The sequence below is a fragment of the Bos indicus x Bos taurus genome, chromosome 5, assembly GCF_003369695.1.
Source record: "Bos indicus x Bos taurus breed Angus x Brahman F1 hybrid chromosome 5, Bos_hybrid_MaternalHap_v2.0, whole genome shotgun sequence".
NCBI classification, from domain to species: domain Eukaryota; kingdom Metazoa; phylum Chordata; class Mammalia; order Artiodactyla; family Bovidae; genus Bos; species Bos indicus x Bos taurus.
The window spans coordinates 37933832-37949114 of NC_040080.1; the positions used below are offsets into that span (position 1 = coordinate 37933832).

General features: G+C 42.1%; 2 protein-coding genes across 10 annotated transcripts in view; one reads left to right on the top strand and one right to left on the bottom strand.

Annotated features, from left to right (window-relative positions):
- The window catches only part of PPFIBP1 (PPFIA binding protein 1), a 205760-nt gene that overhangs the window by 82219 nt on the left and 108258 nt on the right, over positions 1-15283 (top strand). The gene's annotated exons all lie outside the window — the stretch shown is intronic.
- C5H12orf71 (chromosome 5 C12orf71 homolog) lies at positions 9445-11698 on the bottom strand. The gene is made up of 2 exons (XM_027541613.1): positions 10533-11698; positions 9445-9868 (listed from the first exon to the last, which is right to left on the bottom strand). Exons 1-2 carry the CDS (start codon positions 11049-11051, stop codon positions 9563-9565), a joined length of 825 nt encoding a protein of 274 aa, XP_027397414.1. The 5' UTR covers positions 11052-11698; the 3' UTR covers positions 9445-9562.

Consider the following 15283-nt stretch of genomic DNA (forward strand, 5'->3'; position numbering starts at 1 on the left):
AACTGGAGGTTTGTACCTCTCAATCCCCTTCACCTATTCCACCCACCTCCACATCCTCCTTGCTCTGACAGCCAGCCATTCATTCTCTTTATCTCTGAGTCTGTTTTCATTTTGTTTGTTTGTTTTTTAGGTTCAACATAAGTGAGATTATGTGATATTTGACTTTTTTCACTTGGCAGAAAGTGAGTTCTGCATCCTCACTTTGTGGTCTTACTGAATCCTCAGGAGGTAGAGCTGGGAAAAAAAAAAATCAGTGTGTTATGGCTGGTTCTTTGCACTGAAAATCCAGTTGATTCTGGTTATTTGTAGTAGTTACTGTCTGTAAAGTTGCCAGAACTCTGGATTAGAGCTTCCTGAGCCATTGCTCCTAGGGGATACACAGGCTTAGGTTCCTGTGAGCGCCTGTCACAGTGTTTTCCCAACTGACCAGTCCATAACCTTCTTTCTGTTAAAAGGGACCTTATTTCATGTTGTTGATACATTAACATTGAACTCACGATGAACAGCACTGTAACTCATGCTTGAACTAGGCGTATCTGACACATGCATTTTCTCTACCAGGCTCATCACAGCTTTTCTTGCACTTAGAAATGCTGAAGTGCTTGGGAACCATCTTTTTTTTTTTTTAACTTTTATTTTTTATTTTATTTTTTTAATTTTATTTAATTTTTAAACTTTACATAATTGTATTAGTTTTGCCAAATATCAAAATGAATCCACCACAGGTATACATGTGTTCCCCATCCTGAACCCTCCTCCCTCCTCCCTCCCCATGGGAACCATCTTAAACACTGAAATCACCAACCAAAAGCATGTGAGTGTGAAACATGACACAGGATAGATCATGGAAAGGACACTTACTTAATTTTTTTTGGCCTCACCATGTGGTATGTGGGATCCTAGTGCCCTGACCAGGGGTCAAACCTGTGTCCCCATCAGTGGAAGCCTGGAGTCTTAACCACTGAACTGCGAGGGAAGTCCCTGGGACACTTGTTTGTAGTAGGAGAGCTGAGCTGAAACAAGAAGGCAGAGCATTGCCTTGTTCAACCTCAGCTGGGACTGTGCACGTGGGCACTCAGATTTTTTGCTGCTCTGTGTATGGCCATGAACAACAGCAGAAGCACCATTGATAATGGTTTGGGGATTACAAATAAATTTTAGCTAGTGGGAAAATTCATAAACATCTACTGTATAATATAAGCAAAATAATCCCAGATATTGTAGCAGGAATCTCCCTCAGCTCAGCTTTATAGCTCATGTAGAAAGCCAATCATTCAAGGTAAAAATGTATTTCAAGTTGGTACTATAACCAATATCCAGAACACATTTTTTAAATAGCTTCATGTAAAAGTGAAAAAGTGAAAGTGTTAGTCGCTCAGTCATGTCCAACTTTGCTTACCCCATGGACAGTAGCTCACCTGGCTCCTCTGTCCATGGAAATCTCCAGGTAAGAATACTGGAGTCGGTTGCCATTTCCTTCTCCAGGGGATGTTCCCGACTCAAAGGTCAAACCTAGGTCTCTTGCATTGCCAGCAGATTCTTTACCATCTGAGCCACCAGGTAATCCCAGCTTCAAGTAAAATGAAGGCTAATTAGTGACTCCCTTTGTTGAATATAAACGACAGTTAACGCCTCTGATGCACTTTGAACATCCTGTAGAATAGGAACAACCTCTTGTGTATCCTCCTGTCCCTGGCATGAAAGGTAATAATGGCCAGCACATAGTGGGACCTCAGAAAGTGAATGAATACTAAATAAATGAATACTAAATAAACTCAGTAAGTGAATGAATACTAAATAAACGAAAGAGCCGGGAGAAATCTGTTCCATGGTGCCTGGGTGCCTGAGGGCACAATAGGAATCTAGTGCATCATTTCAACTTAGATAATTTCCTGTCCATTGTGTTCATTAACTCATGTAAATGCTTATTAACCATCAGAGAGAGTAGTGTCTTGGATCTGGTATAGCATGGAGGGCATCATAGCTGGGCCTGAGGATGGAACAGGAATACCACCAACCATTTTGAGAAAACTACTAAAAAGAGCTGGAACTGCACTGGACTTCTTCCATCTCACCATGGAGCTAGGCTGGCAGCATTTTTTTTTCTAATATTCCTGATACCGACTTCTCTCCACTTTAACCTCGCTCCCACACTGCTGTTATTAAAAACCTCTCTCTAGGACATGGATTTGATCATGTCAGTCTGTTGCTTCAAGAACTCCATTCTCCCCTAAGAACCAATTCAAAGCTCCTTAGTGACCTGGCTCCATCCCTCTACCTCAGACTTCAGTCTCTTACCATTGCACCCATGCTCAAGCTAAATTGGACCCATCACTGGAACCTGGCCATGCCTTTAGAAGTTACAGTCGTTGCATAGTGTTGCCTGCTCCTTCACCCAGCTCTTCCCTTCAGCCCTAGCTCAAACACAGCCCCTGTGCTATGTCTGGCAAGATATCAGTCTCTCCCTAAGTAGACTCACATGTTAATGTTCAGTAAACATATTTGAATGAGTCAGTGTATCTAAATATTATGTAGAACAGTGCTCCTGTTCTACAGGACTTTCTCGAACCAGGGACTAATTTGGTGAAAGAGAACTTTTCCAGGGAGCAGGGGGTGGGGTGAGGGGTGGTTTGGGGATGATTCAAGTGTATTACTTTTATTGTGTACTTGATTTCTAATCTAATGCTTCTGCTGATCTGAAGAGAGGTACCGGTCCTCAGGCTAGAGGTTGAGAACCCCTGATCTAGAGAAAACAGGAAGCTTTGAAATGTCTTTAAAATAAAAAGGAGAGGCTAGACCTCAGTTTCTACTAAGGCAAGTAAAAAGCTGTGGCTGCCTTTTTATTAAGTAGCTTTGTCTGTTGTACAGAACTGAGGTTTTCCACTCAGGGAACACCTACACTCGGCCACACTCCACAGCCCCCCATATAAACACCCAGGGACTGGGCTTGATTAAAGTAGAAGCAAGTGAAATTTTATGTGTGCGGAAATTACATTCAATTTCAGATATTATCTGTTTCAATTATTTCCTGCAGATTAACCATTTCAAATATTCCAAATATTTATCGTGGAGCTACTATGTATTAGAAACTGGGCCAGGGGCTTTGACGCATAAAAAAGATAAGCAGAACGCAGGGACTTTGTCTAGTGGGATGAAAAATGTGGAAGCACATTTCTGTAAAACAGGATAAATTATACACTTACTTTACTGCAGGTAGTGATGGTCGCACAAAAGAAGGTGAGGCTTATTTTCAACCTGCTCAGTTCCATAGACGAGCTTGGATTTAATGTGAGCCTTAAAGGGTGCATTTGGGAGTAGGTAGGTGGCAGGGTAGACTGAAGGAAGAGCATGGTTAGAGCGGTTCCAAGGGGAGGGAACCTTGTGAACAAAGGCACTGAGGCAGGGAAGTACAGGGAGCAACAGCAGGAATAAGTACAGGGACAAGTAGTGCGGGGAATGCAGGGCTGAGGGAGGAGCATTGTTAACTAAGACTGGGAAAGCGCAGCATAATCTGCTGTAAAGAAACGTAATGGCATGGACTTCATGCTGTAGTCATTAGGAGCCACGCACAGTTTTAAAACAAAGGAAATACAAGACAGCAAGAGCAGCTGCTAAAATTTGTCAACATTTACTAGGTGTCAGGCACTTTTACTTAATCCTTACTGCAGCACTTTGAGGTGAGTACTATTAGTGTCTCATTTTATAGAGCAAATGGAAAGCCCAGAGAATTTAAGTAACTTTCCCAGGATCTACCACAAATAAGTGGGGGACCTGGGACTCGAAGCCAGCAAGTTTTATTTAAGAACTTGGTTGTGAAGCTGAATGTGTAGGGTTTAGGGAGTCTCTGAACTTTCTCAGTTGTTTGCAAAGTGTTTATATATGAATATGTGCATTTGTTTAAGAGAACATCTAAAGTTTTAATCATATGAAAAGTATGTTCCATAAAAGGTTAATTAAGAAAGACTATGGTAGCCCTCTCTTTTGCTCTCTAAAGTCCCTCAGGATGTTCAATGCATTATACAGTGACTTTAGGCTTACGTTGCTTCTTACATTGGAAGAAGCAGAAGAATATAGCACCACTCAAAATGAAATGTCACAGCAGTTTGTAGGAATTGTTATTATAGTATTATAAGTGGCAAGCTCTTCTTGATCTGTGAGAAACATGGAAAATGCTCAAGAAGTTCTTTGGAGAGTAAACATGAGCTATCCAGACCTTAAAATTTAAGATAATTTTTAAAAGATTTTTTTAATGTGGACCATTTCTTAAAATCTTTATTGAACTTGTTACAATATTGCTTCTGCTTTATGTTGGTCTTTTGGCCATCAGGCATGTGGGATCTTAGCTCGCCAACCAGAGATAGAACACACACCCCCAGCTTTGGAAGGTGAAGTCTTAACCACTGGACTGCCAGGGAAGTCCCAAAATTTGTGATAATTTGAAGGCAGAAAGCCTGGGTCTACATTGGACAAACATCATTCTTACAAAAGCTAAATAAACTCCTCAAATTTGCAATGTTTTTGAAAAATGCCTAGATGCTAATCTTCTTCAACTGTTCCAGTTTGTCTTTTTACAGTTAGAGGGACTTAGGGGATGAATATTTATTAGCCTATGAGACTGTAAATTCCTTGTGGCCAGTAGTGAATTCAAAGGCAAGTGTCAGATGAATGAATCCACATTAAAAAATTGCCCAGTTTATATCACTTGAGAAATTAAACCAATACCTAAGTTTTGCTTAGAGTGAAAAATATTAATGATTTAAATATGCACATCTTTAAGATGTTACTATCACTAATAACTCAGATGATAAAGAATCTGCCTGTAATGCAGGAGACGTGGGGTTTGATCCCTGGGTCAGGAAGATCCTCTGGAGAAGGAAATGGAAACCCACTCCAGTATTCTTGCCTGGAGAATCCCATGGACAGAGGAGCCTGGTGGTCTACAATCCATGGGGTTGCAAAGAGTCGGACATGATGAGCAACTAACACATCACACAGGCACAGCAAATATGATACTTTAATAACAGAGATCTGGATTCCCTACTTACTGGAGTTTTTTTTTTAACTCCATCTTTGTTTTCACGTTCTCTGTTTTGTATTTTTTTTTTCCTGAACTGCTTGAAAGCAGTTCATAATATATAGCCCCCATTCAGATTTCTCCAATGATTAAAAAATATATTTTATCATAGTTTTGTAGCTTTGGAGGATTCAATAAGGATGGTAAATAGCAATTGGTTGTCAGACCTCTTTTTGTCTTTTTTGAATTATCTTGTCTCCCTCCTTTTTTTGTTTGTTCTTGTTTTGTATTTCATGACATTAACATGTTTGAGAAGTCTAAAACATTTGTATCAAAGTGTGTCTTTCAATCCGGGTTCATCTGAGTGTTGGTTTCCTAATGACTAGATTCAGATTCAACAGTGCTAGGAAGAATACACTGCTTCTCTTTAGAACGTATGTGAGAGTTAATCACTGGATTAAGTTGGTGTTCACTGGACCTCTCATTGTACAGGTACCCAATCCCCTTAATAAGTGAGCTGTGGGGTAGTTCTTCAGGAGCATGTGGGTATCTTGTTCCCCAACACTCAGTCATTCATCCAGTGTTTTTAACATTCATCTTAGATCGTTATGTGAATCAGTGACCAGGTTGGTGGTTGCAATATGGTAGTAACTGAATTTTTGAAAGTTACTTTACTAAAGAAAATCTGTCCTTTTTACCCCCATCCCTGTTTGGAAAAAATCTAGACCCCAAAGACAGGTGGCAGAGGAGCTGACAAAAGTGAAATTCAAAAACAACCATCCAAACACGTATTATTACTTTCCGTGTCAGAAGTGTTTTATTTTGTGAGTAGATGTATAGGAAGAAAGTTCTAGGAAAGAGAGAGAGAAAGGTGTGTCTTTTAGTTTGGGGGATTTGCCCTTAAAATAATAAATCTTTGTTGGTACAGATGAAGAACAGCAAAACAAATCACCTTTCTGATTTCCTTCTAGACTGAGAGCATTCAATTGATAATGAGATGAATTTTCATTCAATGGCCACAATCTGAAAAGATATTTCATGTCTGCCCTCCTATCTGAAAATATTCTTTATACCATAATAGTTCCTTAAAGGCACGTTAGTTGAAATCAAATGGGCATCTCAACCATGAAATTCCTGTGAAAGGTAGATGGTAAACAGAAATTGTTTAGGAGGGGGGATTCCTTGATCTAGACTTAGAATTCTTTCAAGAATTATCCTAAAGCTTTTATACCTACCCTGCTCATGACCAGCTCACTCAGTGACTTGGTGTTATCTGATGAGGATCTCATTTCACTTTTGAAAGCAAAGTGTTGTTCTCTTTGTTGAGGTAGTAAGTGGAAGCAGGAAAAGATTGACTCTGGACATTGCAATTGAAAACCCCCCCATCCATCTTGAGATTAGCGAGTACCCAGTATCAGTTCTCTTGTTTGCAGTTCATGATGAAAAGACCTATTTTTGAAGCTTGTTAACTATCCCTCCTGCCTAAACAAAACTATTCTTGAATACTGGGGTCATTACCAGAACTCTATGAATTCATTTATAATTTGCTTTGTTTTTCTTTTCATTGTTTTGTAAGAGGATTTTGGACATTATTTTGTGATCAGGTAGACCTTGGACCCCATGCTCCTTTTGAGCATTTTCATGTCATGTTCTTGAAGTTTGGAAAAGTGATTTGCCCCTACTTTGCTGGTATGGTATGATCACATACTTTTTTCTCTTGTTGAGATCTTGCTGAGTGAGAAATTGGTGTGGCATGAGGTGGTCTGTGAAATTTACTTTAACCAATCCTAATTCTGTGTTTGGAGACAGCTGAATACTCCTTATATTTGTTTGATAATTTCTTACCCTGCATGCTGGATTGTATTACTGTGTTGTTACAGAGTCTAGAATATGAATAAGGTAAAACCTTGCTAATTCAAGCATCTGAGCCTTATCACAAGACGAAGTTCACTTGAAGAAAGTAGATGAGCACATTGCCTGGCAAGCACAGTCATTCTCCTCGAGTCTTGAGGTTTCTTCATGGAGTCTCCCCATGACTGTAAGAGTCTCTCCATGACCATGCCAAATTTGCTCTCAGTACTCTAGCCTTGTAGTAGTCTCCTCCAGCCCCAGTCCCTTGGATACAACACAGAGCAGAGAGCCTGGTCCTGGTTTGGCATGCAACTAAGAGCTTCATAACATATTTGACACTATAATAAATGAGGAGGTACTGAAATATTTCCTGTTTTTAAACACTTTGACTCACTTTCTAAGATGTAGCAGAACAATCTCAAAGAATATTTGGAATTGCAATTTTTTATAAAGAATATTTATTATAAAGGCTTGTATCTTGAGTCATAGAGGTGGGTTCATACTTTTCAAACAGGTTTATACAACACTAATTATTGGAATAAACACTAATATGTTGGGAATAAACACTAATATGTTGGAAATCTTACGAATGAACAGGGCTTCTTATTAATGTGGGCAGTCTTACAGTAGTGCACTTGGGGTGAGTTTTTCTTAGAGGTTGACTTATTTAATAAAGAATTGAGCAGACAGTAAGACTGGTTACAGTTCCATGATGGTAGGAGTTGTCATCTTTCTTTTAGGTGTATTCTAGTGTCTCATCTAAAGCAACAATAAGGCTCCATGTATATTTGTTGAATTAAATTTTGAAATTAATGTTGCTAAGTCACTTCAGTCATGTCCGACTCTGTGTGACCCCACAGACGGCAGCCCACCAGGCTCCCCCATCCCTGGGATCCTCCAGGCAAGAACACTGGAGTGGGTTGCCATTTCCTTCTCCAATGCATGAAAGCGAAAAGTGAAAGGGAAGTTGCTCGGTTATGTCCGACTTAGCGACCCCATGGACTGCAGCCTACCAGGCTCCTCCGTCCATGGGATTTTCCAGGCAAGAGTACTGGAGTGGGGTGCCATTGCCTTCTCCATCAAATTAGTAATAGTTGCTAAATTCTTCTGGCTTTAGTGTTTTCAGTCTGTAGGTCACCGCCTCCCCTGACCTTCTGCGGATTGCTATTTTCTCTTCTTCCTATCTCCCACAACCCTCTTTTTCTACTCTTAATCCTGCTGACCAGTAACTTTTGTAACTTAAGGAGTAGCAAGTCTAAGCTATTGTATTTCATTTTTTAAAAACATTATGATTATGCAGGAAAAAAGAGAAATAGAATATATTCAGACCTTAAAATGATTATATAGAGATACAGCACTCTATAGCAGACTCTGTTAAGATCTTGCAGTAAAAACCAAAACCTGGTGCTTGTCTTCAAGAGGTCAGAGTCTATAGGTAAAATAGTCATATCAAGAGAGCTGAAACATACAAGTCATGGTGTGAAGGTGGGGACTGGGGGACAGCTTACGTAAAGTTGACCATGTCAACTGGAAGAATCACTTTTGGCCTCTTAGCAACCCTGGAGCAGTGTCTCTAAGGATGAGTGCCTCAGGCATTGTGGGTCTTGAGAAGGCATTGTGGGAATCCTCCTGAAAGTAGAGAAGGTAATTCTGTGTTTGTGTGTTGGCTCTTGTGAGAGAAGGAAGACTGTTGTTCTAGTGGGGAATTTGGAGAGTGTAGATTAAAAGATCTGGGAAAAGAAAAGGGCAGTCATTGTCAGTGCCCGTGGATGTGGTGGATGTGCCATGGCTTGGGAAGGAGGGGCAAAGTCTGCTCCTGGAAGGAAGTGAATGAAATTCATGGGGTAATGAACTCAAAGTCTTGGTGAAGTCAGGGAGCAGCTGAAGGTGAAGGAGGGCATTCAGGTGAGCTAATTGAATGGGAAATTTTCTCAGAGGTAGATAAAGTGAGGAGTCGGCTGTGCAGAGACTCAGGGTGTAACCATGGGCATGGATTGCTAAAAATGCACTATTTTTTTATTTCTTCATTTCCCATGGTATTCTCTTTCCTGGGACAACATCCTAGCCAGTGTCTGTCATGTATAACCTGTCAGGATTGCATACTTTAACTCCATGCCAATTTATAAAGTCCTCCATTTTAGACTAACCATATCTGTGACTCAAAGAACCTCATATATGAAACCTTTTAAAATCAACCTACTCTTGTTGAATTGGTTATTTAGTATTCAATATGGACCATGTGCATACTCTTACTTGCCATAACCCTTTATAGTCATGTGTTTACATGGCTTTATCTCTTAAATAATAAGTCAGCTGGAGGGCTTCCCTGGTACCCTAGTGGTTAAGAATCCACTTTGCAATACAAGGGACATTGGTTTGATTCCTGGCCTGGGATAATCCCACATACTGCTGGGCAACTAAGCTATTGAGACTGTGCCCTTAGACTCCATGAAGCACAACTACTGAGCCTACACGCAGCAATTACTGAAGCCTGTGTTCCCTAGAGCCCATGCTCTGAAACAAGAGAAGCCACCACAGTGAAAAGCTTCCACTCACCACAACTATAGAAAGCCCTTGTAAAGCAATGAAGACTCAGGGCAGCCAAAAATACATAAATAAATTCTTTAAAAGAATATATATTTTGTTTATTGGGAAAAACAACTTGTGGGGATTGTAGAATAGGGACTATCAAAAAGTTTAAAAATCTGGTGGTATGGGGTGTCCTAATTCGAAGGATTCTTGAGGTTGGATTCTCTTGCTTCTGTAAGAGAATCTTTTCTTTCGTGCCAGTTCACGGGGGCGCTCATTGGCCTCCTTGGGATCCTCTCTCCCCAAAAGTGAGGAGCGGACTTGGGGCCTTAGCCAGCGGAAGACCCACCCGAAGTTCAGACACGAGAGGGCTCCTGTGCTGGAGTGAGTGTCCTCCTTCTCTGGTGGACCTGATAAGACTGAGGAGATCTCTGCAATATCTGTGCCTTGGCTGCCAGTTGCCTTGCTTATTATCTGCCAAGAAGACGAGTGTTAGATATTGTGTAACCTGGACGACAGTGGAGTCAGTATTTGTCCATGTAGGGAGCTCAGATCCTTTAACTGGCTTCCCTAGTGGATCAGATGGTAAAGAATCTGCCTGCAGTGCAGGAGACCTGGGTTTGATCCCTGGGTCAGGAAGATCCTCTGTTGAAGGGAATGGCTACCCACTACTCCAGTATTCTTACCTAAAAAATCCCATGGACAGAGGAGCCTGGCAGGCTACAGTCCATGGGGGTCACAAAGAGTCAGACGTGACTGAATGACTAATACACAACCCAGCTACATATGCTCAATTTCAGTACTCATTAATATTTACACACACACACATACACACTCGTATTTTGGTCATAATCATTGTCTTTACATTCCTACCCTCTTCTCTCTCAGGGCTCCTCGGTGTTTTGCCTTCACCTCTGCTCTATCCTTTCTATAGTGGGAAGTAATGCTCCATGCGTTCCCACCTGGACCCTCCACCAGGCCCGTCCTGTGCTTGCCTGTGAGGCACTTCTCTGCTCACCTTAGCAAGCTCCTGGTTCTGAAGCCTTGGATGAATCTGTGGAAACTGGTTGACATCTTCATTTTCTAGTGGGTTGAACTTGGCCAAGTCTTGACAGCTACCATATTCTTGATGACTAACCTGAGCCATACCTGGAAGGGAGCTGCTAGGCAGCTGGGAGTCTTCCTCCTGAGCAGATTCAGGGAACACAGAGTCATCATCTTTGTCATCTTTCTGGTTCTCTAGAAATTTCTCAAGCTTTTGCACAAGACCATCCAGTTTGCTGAGAGTCAACTGTGTCTTCTCTTTGGGGTGCTTGTCTTTGTTGTCTCCACTTAGGTCACAGTTAGTGGTCGAGTCTGAATTGTTAGAGGCCATGTCAACATCCCAGGCCAGGGTGATGCTGAGTTTGCAGAACTGCTCTGGGTCATCTTGTATTTGGTCTCGTCTCGCTAGGAGCCTCCCTGTGTTTTCAGTCCGCCATGACCCTTGGATAGGAGGGACAAAGTGCATTGAAGGACCTTCAGAAGACGAGTCTTCACAGGAGAGGGTGTCCTCACAGGAGAGGGTGTCCTCACAGGAGAGGGTGTCCTCACAGGGGAAATAGCCCACAGAGAGACTCAGGTTTGATTCAGAGCTGCTGGAGAATGAGTGCACCATGGAGTTTGAAGGCTCAAATCTCAGGTCTCCCTCATCCCAGGGATCTTCAAAAGAGAAAATCTAAGTGGGATTGGGGAGAAGAGGAGGGTAATATGGTACTTACCCTATAACATTATCCGTTCTCTTTTCTATTTGGAACTATCCCACTCTGAGAGAAGTTCATCTGTTTTACAATCTCCAATGAAGAACAAAAGAGGCAGCCCTCTCCCTTTAAAAACCTGCTCAATACAACCCTCTCCACTAAGCATCTTCATTGGATGCCTCCTATCATCTATTACTACAGTTGAAAAAACTTGTATCATAAAAGAAAAATGATCATGCTGTAAAATTTGAAAAATATAAAAAAGTATGAAGATAAAAACAAATATGCTTGTGATTCCCCTGTCCAGAGATAATGATAATCATCATGAAAACATTTTGGTGGATTTCCTTATAATCTTTTCTTTTTATTTATATGTACTTATGTGTATACAATTATATATGTGTATATATATATGTACCGTCATGTGTATATGTAGATATGAAAGTCATATCAGTTGAAACTGAGATTATTATATTTTATGGCACAACCTGAAAGTGACAATGAAAGTAGCTCAGTCCTGTTCGACTCTTTGCGACCCTGAGGACTATACAGTCCATGGAATTTTCCAGGCCAGGATACTGGAGTAGGTAGTCTTTCCCCTTTCGAGGGAATCTTCCCAACCCAGGGATTGAACCCAGGTCTCCTGCACTGCAGGCAGACTGGACTGCAAGGAGATCAAACCAGTCTATCCTAAAGGAAATCAGTCCTGAATATTCATTGGAAGGACTGATGCTGAAGCTCCAATACTTTGGCCACATGATGCAAAGAACTGACTCACTGGAAAACTGACTCACCCTGATGCTGGGAAAAATTGAAGGCAGGAAGAGAAGGGGACGACAGAGGATGGGATGATTGGATGGCATCACCGACTTGATAGACACGAATTTGAGCAAGCTCTGGGAGTTGGTAATGGACAGGGATGCCTGGCGTGCTGCAGTCCATGGGGTTGCCATGAGTTGGACACGACTGGGCAACTGAACTGACTGAACTGATGGCACAACCTACATTAAACATGTATATGGCTATTCTGTCTATTTTAACCACTTTATTATTAATGACTTAGTTATTGTCTTTAATAGACACATCTGCAGTAAAACCCTTTGTTAATAAATCTTTGTGTCTCCCTTTATGTTTTTATAGGTGGGTTTAGTCGATCAAAGACCACAAATGTATTAAAGGCTCCTAATGGTTGATACCAAGTTGCTTCCCAGAAAGGTTATAGGCATTTAGTTGCGCATCCTTCCACCATCTGATGGCACTTTGTCTATGATGTCCCGTAGAAACCGGGGGAGAGGGTAGGAATACACATGCGCACATGCATGCACCTGTTGTAGTCTCGGTAATGTTCTGCCCTGGTGGCTGCCCACATGAGAGGGGTGCTGCCAACTCCTGAGCCATAAACTGGGGACTTGAAAAATCCTTCAGGTCCTGAGTCTCAGTAGCTAAAAGTCCAACTGCCAGAAGTCTGTGTTCTGGGACTGTTGGTTACCATGGTAACAGAAGGACCCGAGTTGTAGTCAGAAGTGTGGGAAGAGAGAAGGAAGGAATTGAAAGCTATAGGAACCAGTGCCTTGCTCCCAAAATATCCCATCCCCTCATCAACTCAGCTGATGAGACTCCCTCTCGATGGCAGAAGGACAAATGCCATGACAGTTCCTTTCCTCTTGTCATGTCGGTGCTCAGGATGGTTCCTGTCTTGAGGGAATTTAGAACCTGTTTGGTGAAATGGACATAAACAGCCTTTTATAGGACAGAATGGTAACTGCAGCAGCAGAACTTAAAACTAATGTCATGGGAGAACAGAAGGTGGTACCTTGTGCTGCCAGTGTGGAGATCCAGGAGGGGGCATCAGGAGAAGCCTTTCAGAGGAGATGCCCTCTGATCTCAGTATTTAGTGGGGTGTGGAAGTTAGCTGAAAAGGAGGGAGTAATTGGGGTAGAGGACCTTACAAGCAGACGGGACACGTGAGCAGGGACTCCCAGGTGAGAAACAGCCAGGTGTGGGGTGGAGCTCAAGCATAAAGTGGTAAACAGGGTCACCAAGATCATGGAAAGCCTTCCACCCCTGTTAGGGAACTTGGTTTTTATCCTGTGAGCACATACTCAGGTAGTGGTTTCATTTATTAGGCATTCTTCTGGTTAACTCAAAGTATATTGAATGCTCAACATGATGAAAACAAGCAAACAAAACAAAACTTCCAGTGCATTTGGCACAGCATGAATGTTATTGGTTGGCTTTCATGAGAATAGAAGCAGTAGGTTTGCCCTGGGTTGAGAAATGGATGGGAGGAGACGAGGTGGTAACAGTGGGCCTAGACTTTACTTCATCTGTGTCTGAGTGAGAAAGTGAGGGAGGAGGCAGGGGTCAGCTTAGTTTCTGCACCCACTGCCCAAATACAGAAGAGGGGCACAGTCAGTACTGAGGGACAGTTTCAAAACTTAAAAGGTTGGCTGCTGCTTTCGGAGAGTAAGGGTGGGATACGTGGCATGGGCAGGGGGCTTAATTGTAATAATACTTGTTTATTTCCCGATGTTAGAAGGAAAAAACGTGAAGATGGATGTGGACACGTATGGAGGAAGGCATTGTTGAGGACCTTTGTATTCTTCTTTGAGCTTCCCAGCTAGGCTTCGGCCTTATTCCTGAGGTGGTCTGTATTATTTTACACCAGTTCTCTTACCTGGATCTCTGTCCTTGTTGTCCTTGTTCACTATATTATCTCCTTTGACAGTCTCTTCAATAACATGAGGTGCCTTGGTTTTTTCTAGACTTGGAGCTTTGCTTTTCCTTGTCATCCTCCTCTGCTGACCTCACTAGGTCCTCGCACTTCCTGGTCTGCCCACCCCTTCCCAATGGCATCGTGGAATTATGAGGGGATTGGTGAGATCTCTGGGGGCACTTTCTGGGTGGAGGCAGTAAGTCTTTCATTGTCTGCTTCCCAAATGTGCAAATTCTGAGGACAACTGTGGGTCATGTAGGATTGAAGGCAGTCAGTCGGTTGCAGAGCCTAAACAGAAATTAACCTTTCCAACAGTAGAATCATCTTAACAAATGTAGTTACAGCAACTGCCAGCCTGGTCTAAACTGTGGGGCTGTGGAGTACTGTTTCTGGGTCAATCAGTGATTCTCAGGAAGGGAGTAGGGCTTCCACCCAGAGTTTCCAAGGAATGGAGTGCGTATGTACTTGGAAAAAGTACATGTTATGTTTTAAAAAAAAATTGTTTTTTCACTTAAGTATAGTTGATTTACAATGTTGAAAAAGCATGTTCCTAAATTAATATTGCTTAGAACTTTTTTTGGTCACATTTTAAAAAAATTTCAAGTTACAAACAGCATTAAAAGAAACCATACGGTTTTTATATTTATCCAAAAAGAAGCATAGGTTTCAACACACACACACACACACACACACACACACACACAGGAAAAAAGCCAAGAAACACTGGTCTGACTTAAAGAACTCGAGCACACTGAAATCTATTAGTTGCTAAAAGATCTTTTTCAAACATATTTCTCTTTATTTCCATTTAACAAGATTATATTTAATTTTGCTATGTTTGCTCAGTATCAGTACAGTGCTTTTGCTGTCGTACTGGTTAAATTTCTCATGCTCTTGCTTAGTCGCTGTCCGACTCTGCGACCCATAGACTGTAGCCCGCCGGGCTCCTCTGTCCATGGGATTCTCCAGGCAAAAATGCTGGAGCGGGTAGCCACGCCCTCCTCCAGGGGATCTTTCCGACCCAGGGATTGAACCCAGGTCTCCTGCATTGCCAGGTGAATTCTTTATCACTGAGCCACCTGGTCAGTCCCACTGGTTAAATTTCTAAGTTTTGTTAGATTGTTTTCGGTCAGTCTGTTTCAGGAGTTATGATGTCCTGGTGTGAAAAATAGGCAGAATTGGAATTGGGGAGACACCATCTATACTCTACAGAAGCCACATGGCAGGTGACAACAGATGCCACACATTCCATGAGTGTTTGGGGTCCTAGGTTAATTCTGGGGAGGTCAGGAGCAGCCTCCTCTGTAGCATTTACTGGCCACTTAAGGCAATGGCACCCCACTCCAGTACTCTTGCTTGGAAAATCCCATGGATGGAGGAGCCTGTTAGGCTGCAATCCATGGGGTCGCTAAGAGTCAGACACGACTGAGCGAC

Excerpts from the sequence above, each read along its gene's own strand:
- C5H12orf71 (XM_027541613.1), bottom strand. The coding sequence starts at position 11,051 with ATGGTGCACTCATTCTCCAGCAGCTCTGAATCAAACCTGAGTCTCTCT. Across the intron at positions 9,869-10,532 it reads CCCTTCCAGGTATGGCTCAG|ATAATAAGCAAGGCAACTGG; the intron begins GTTAGTCATCAA and ends TCTTCTTGGCAG.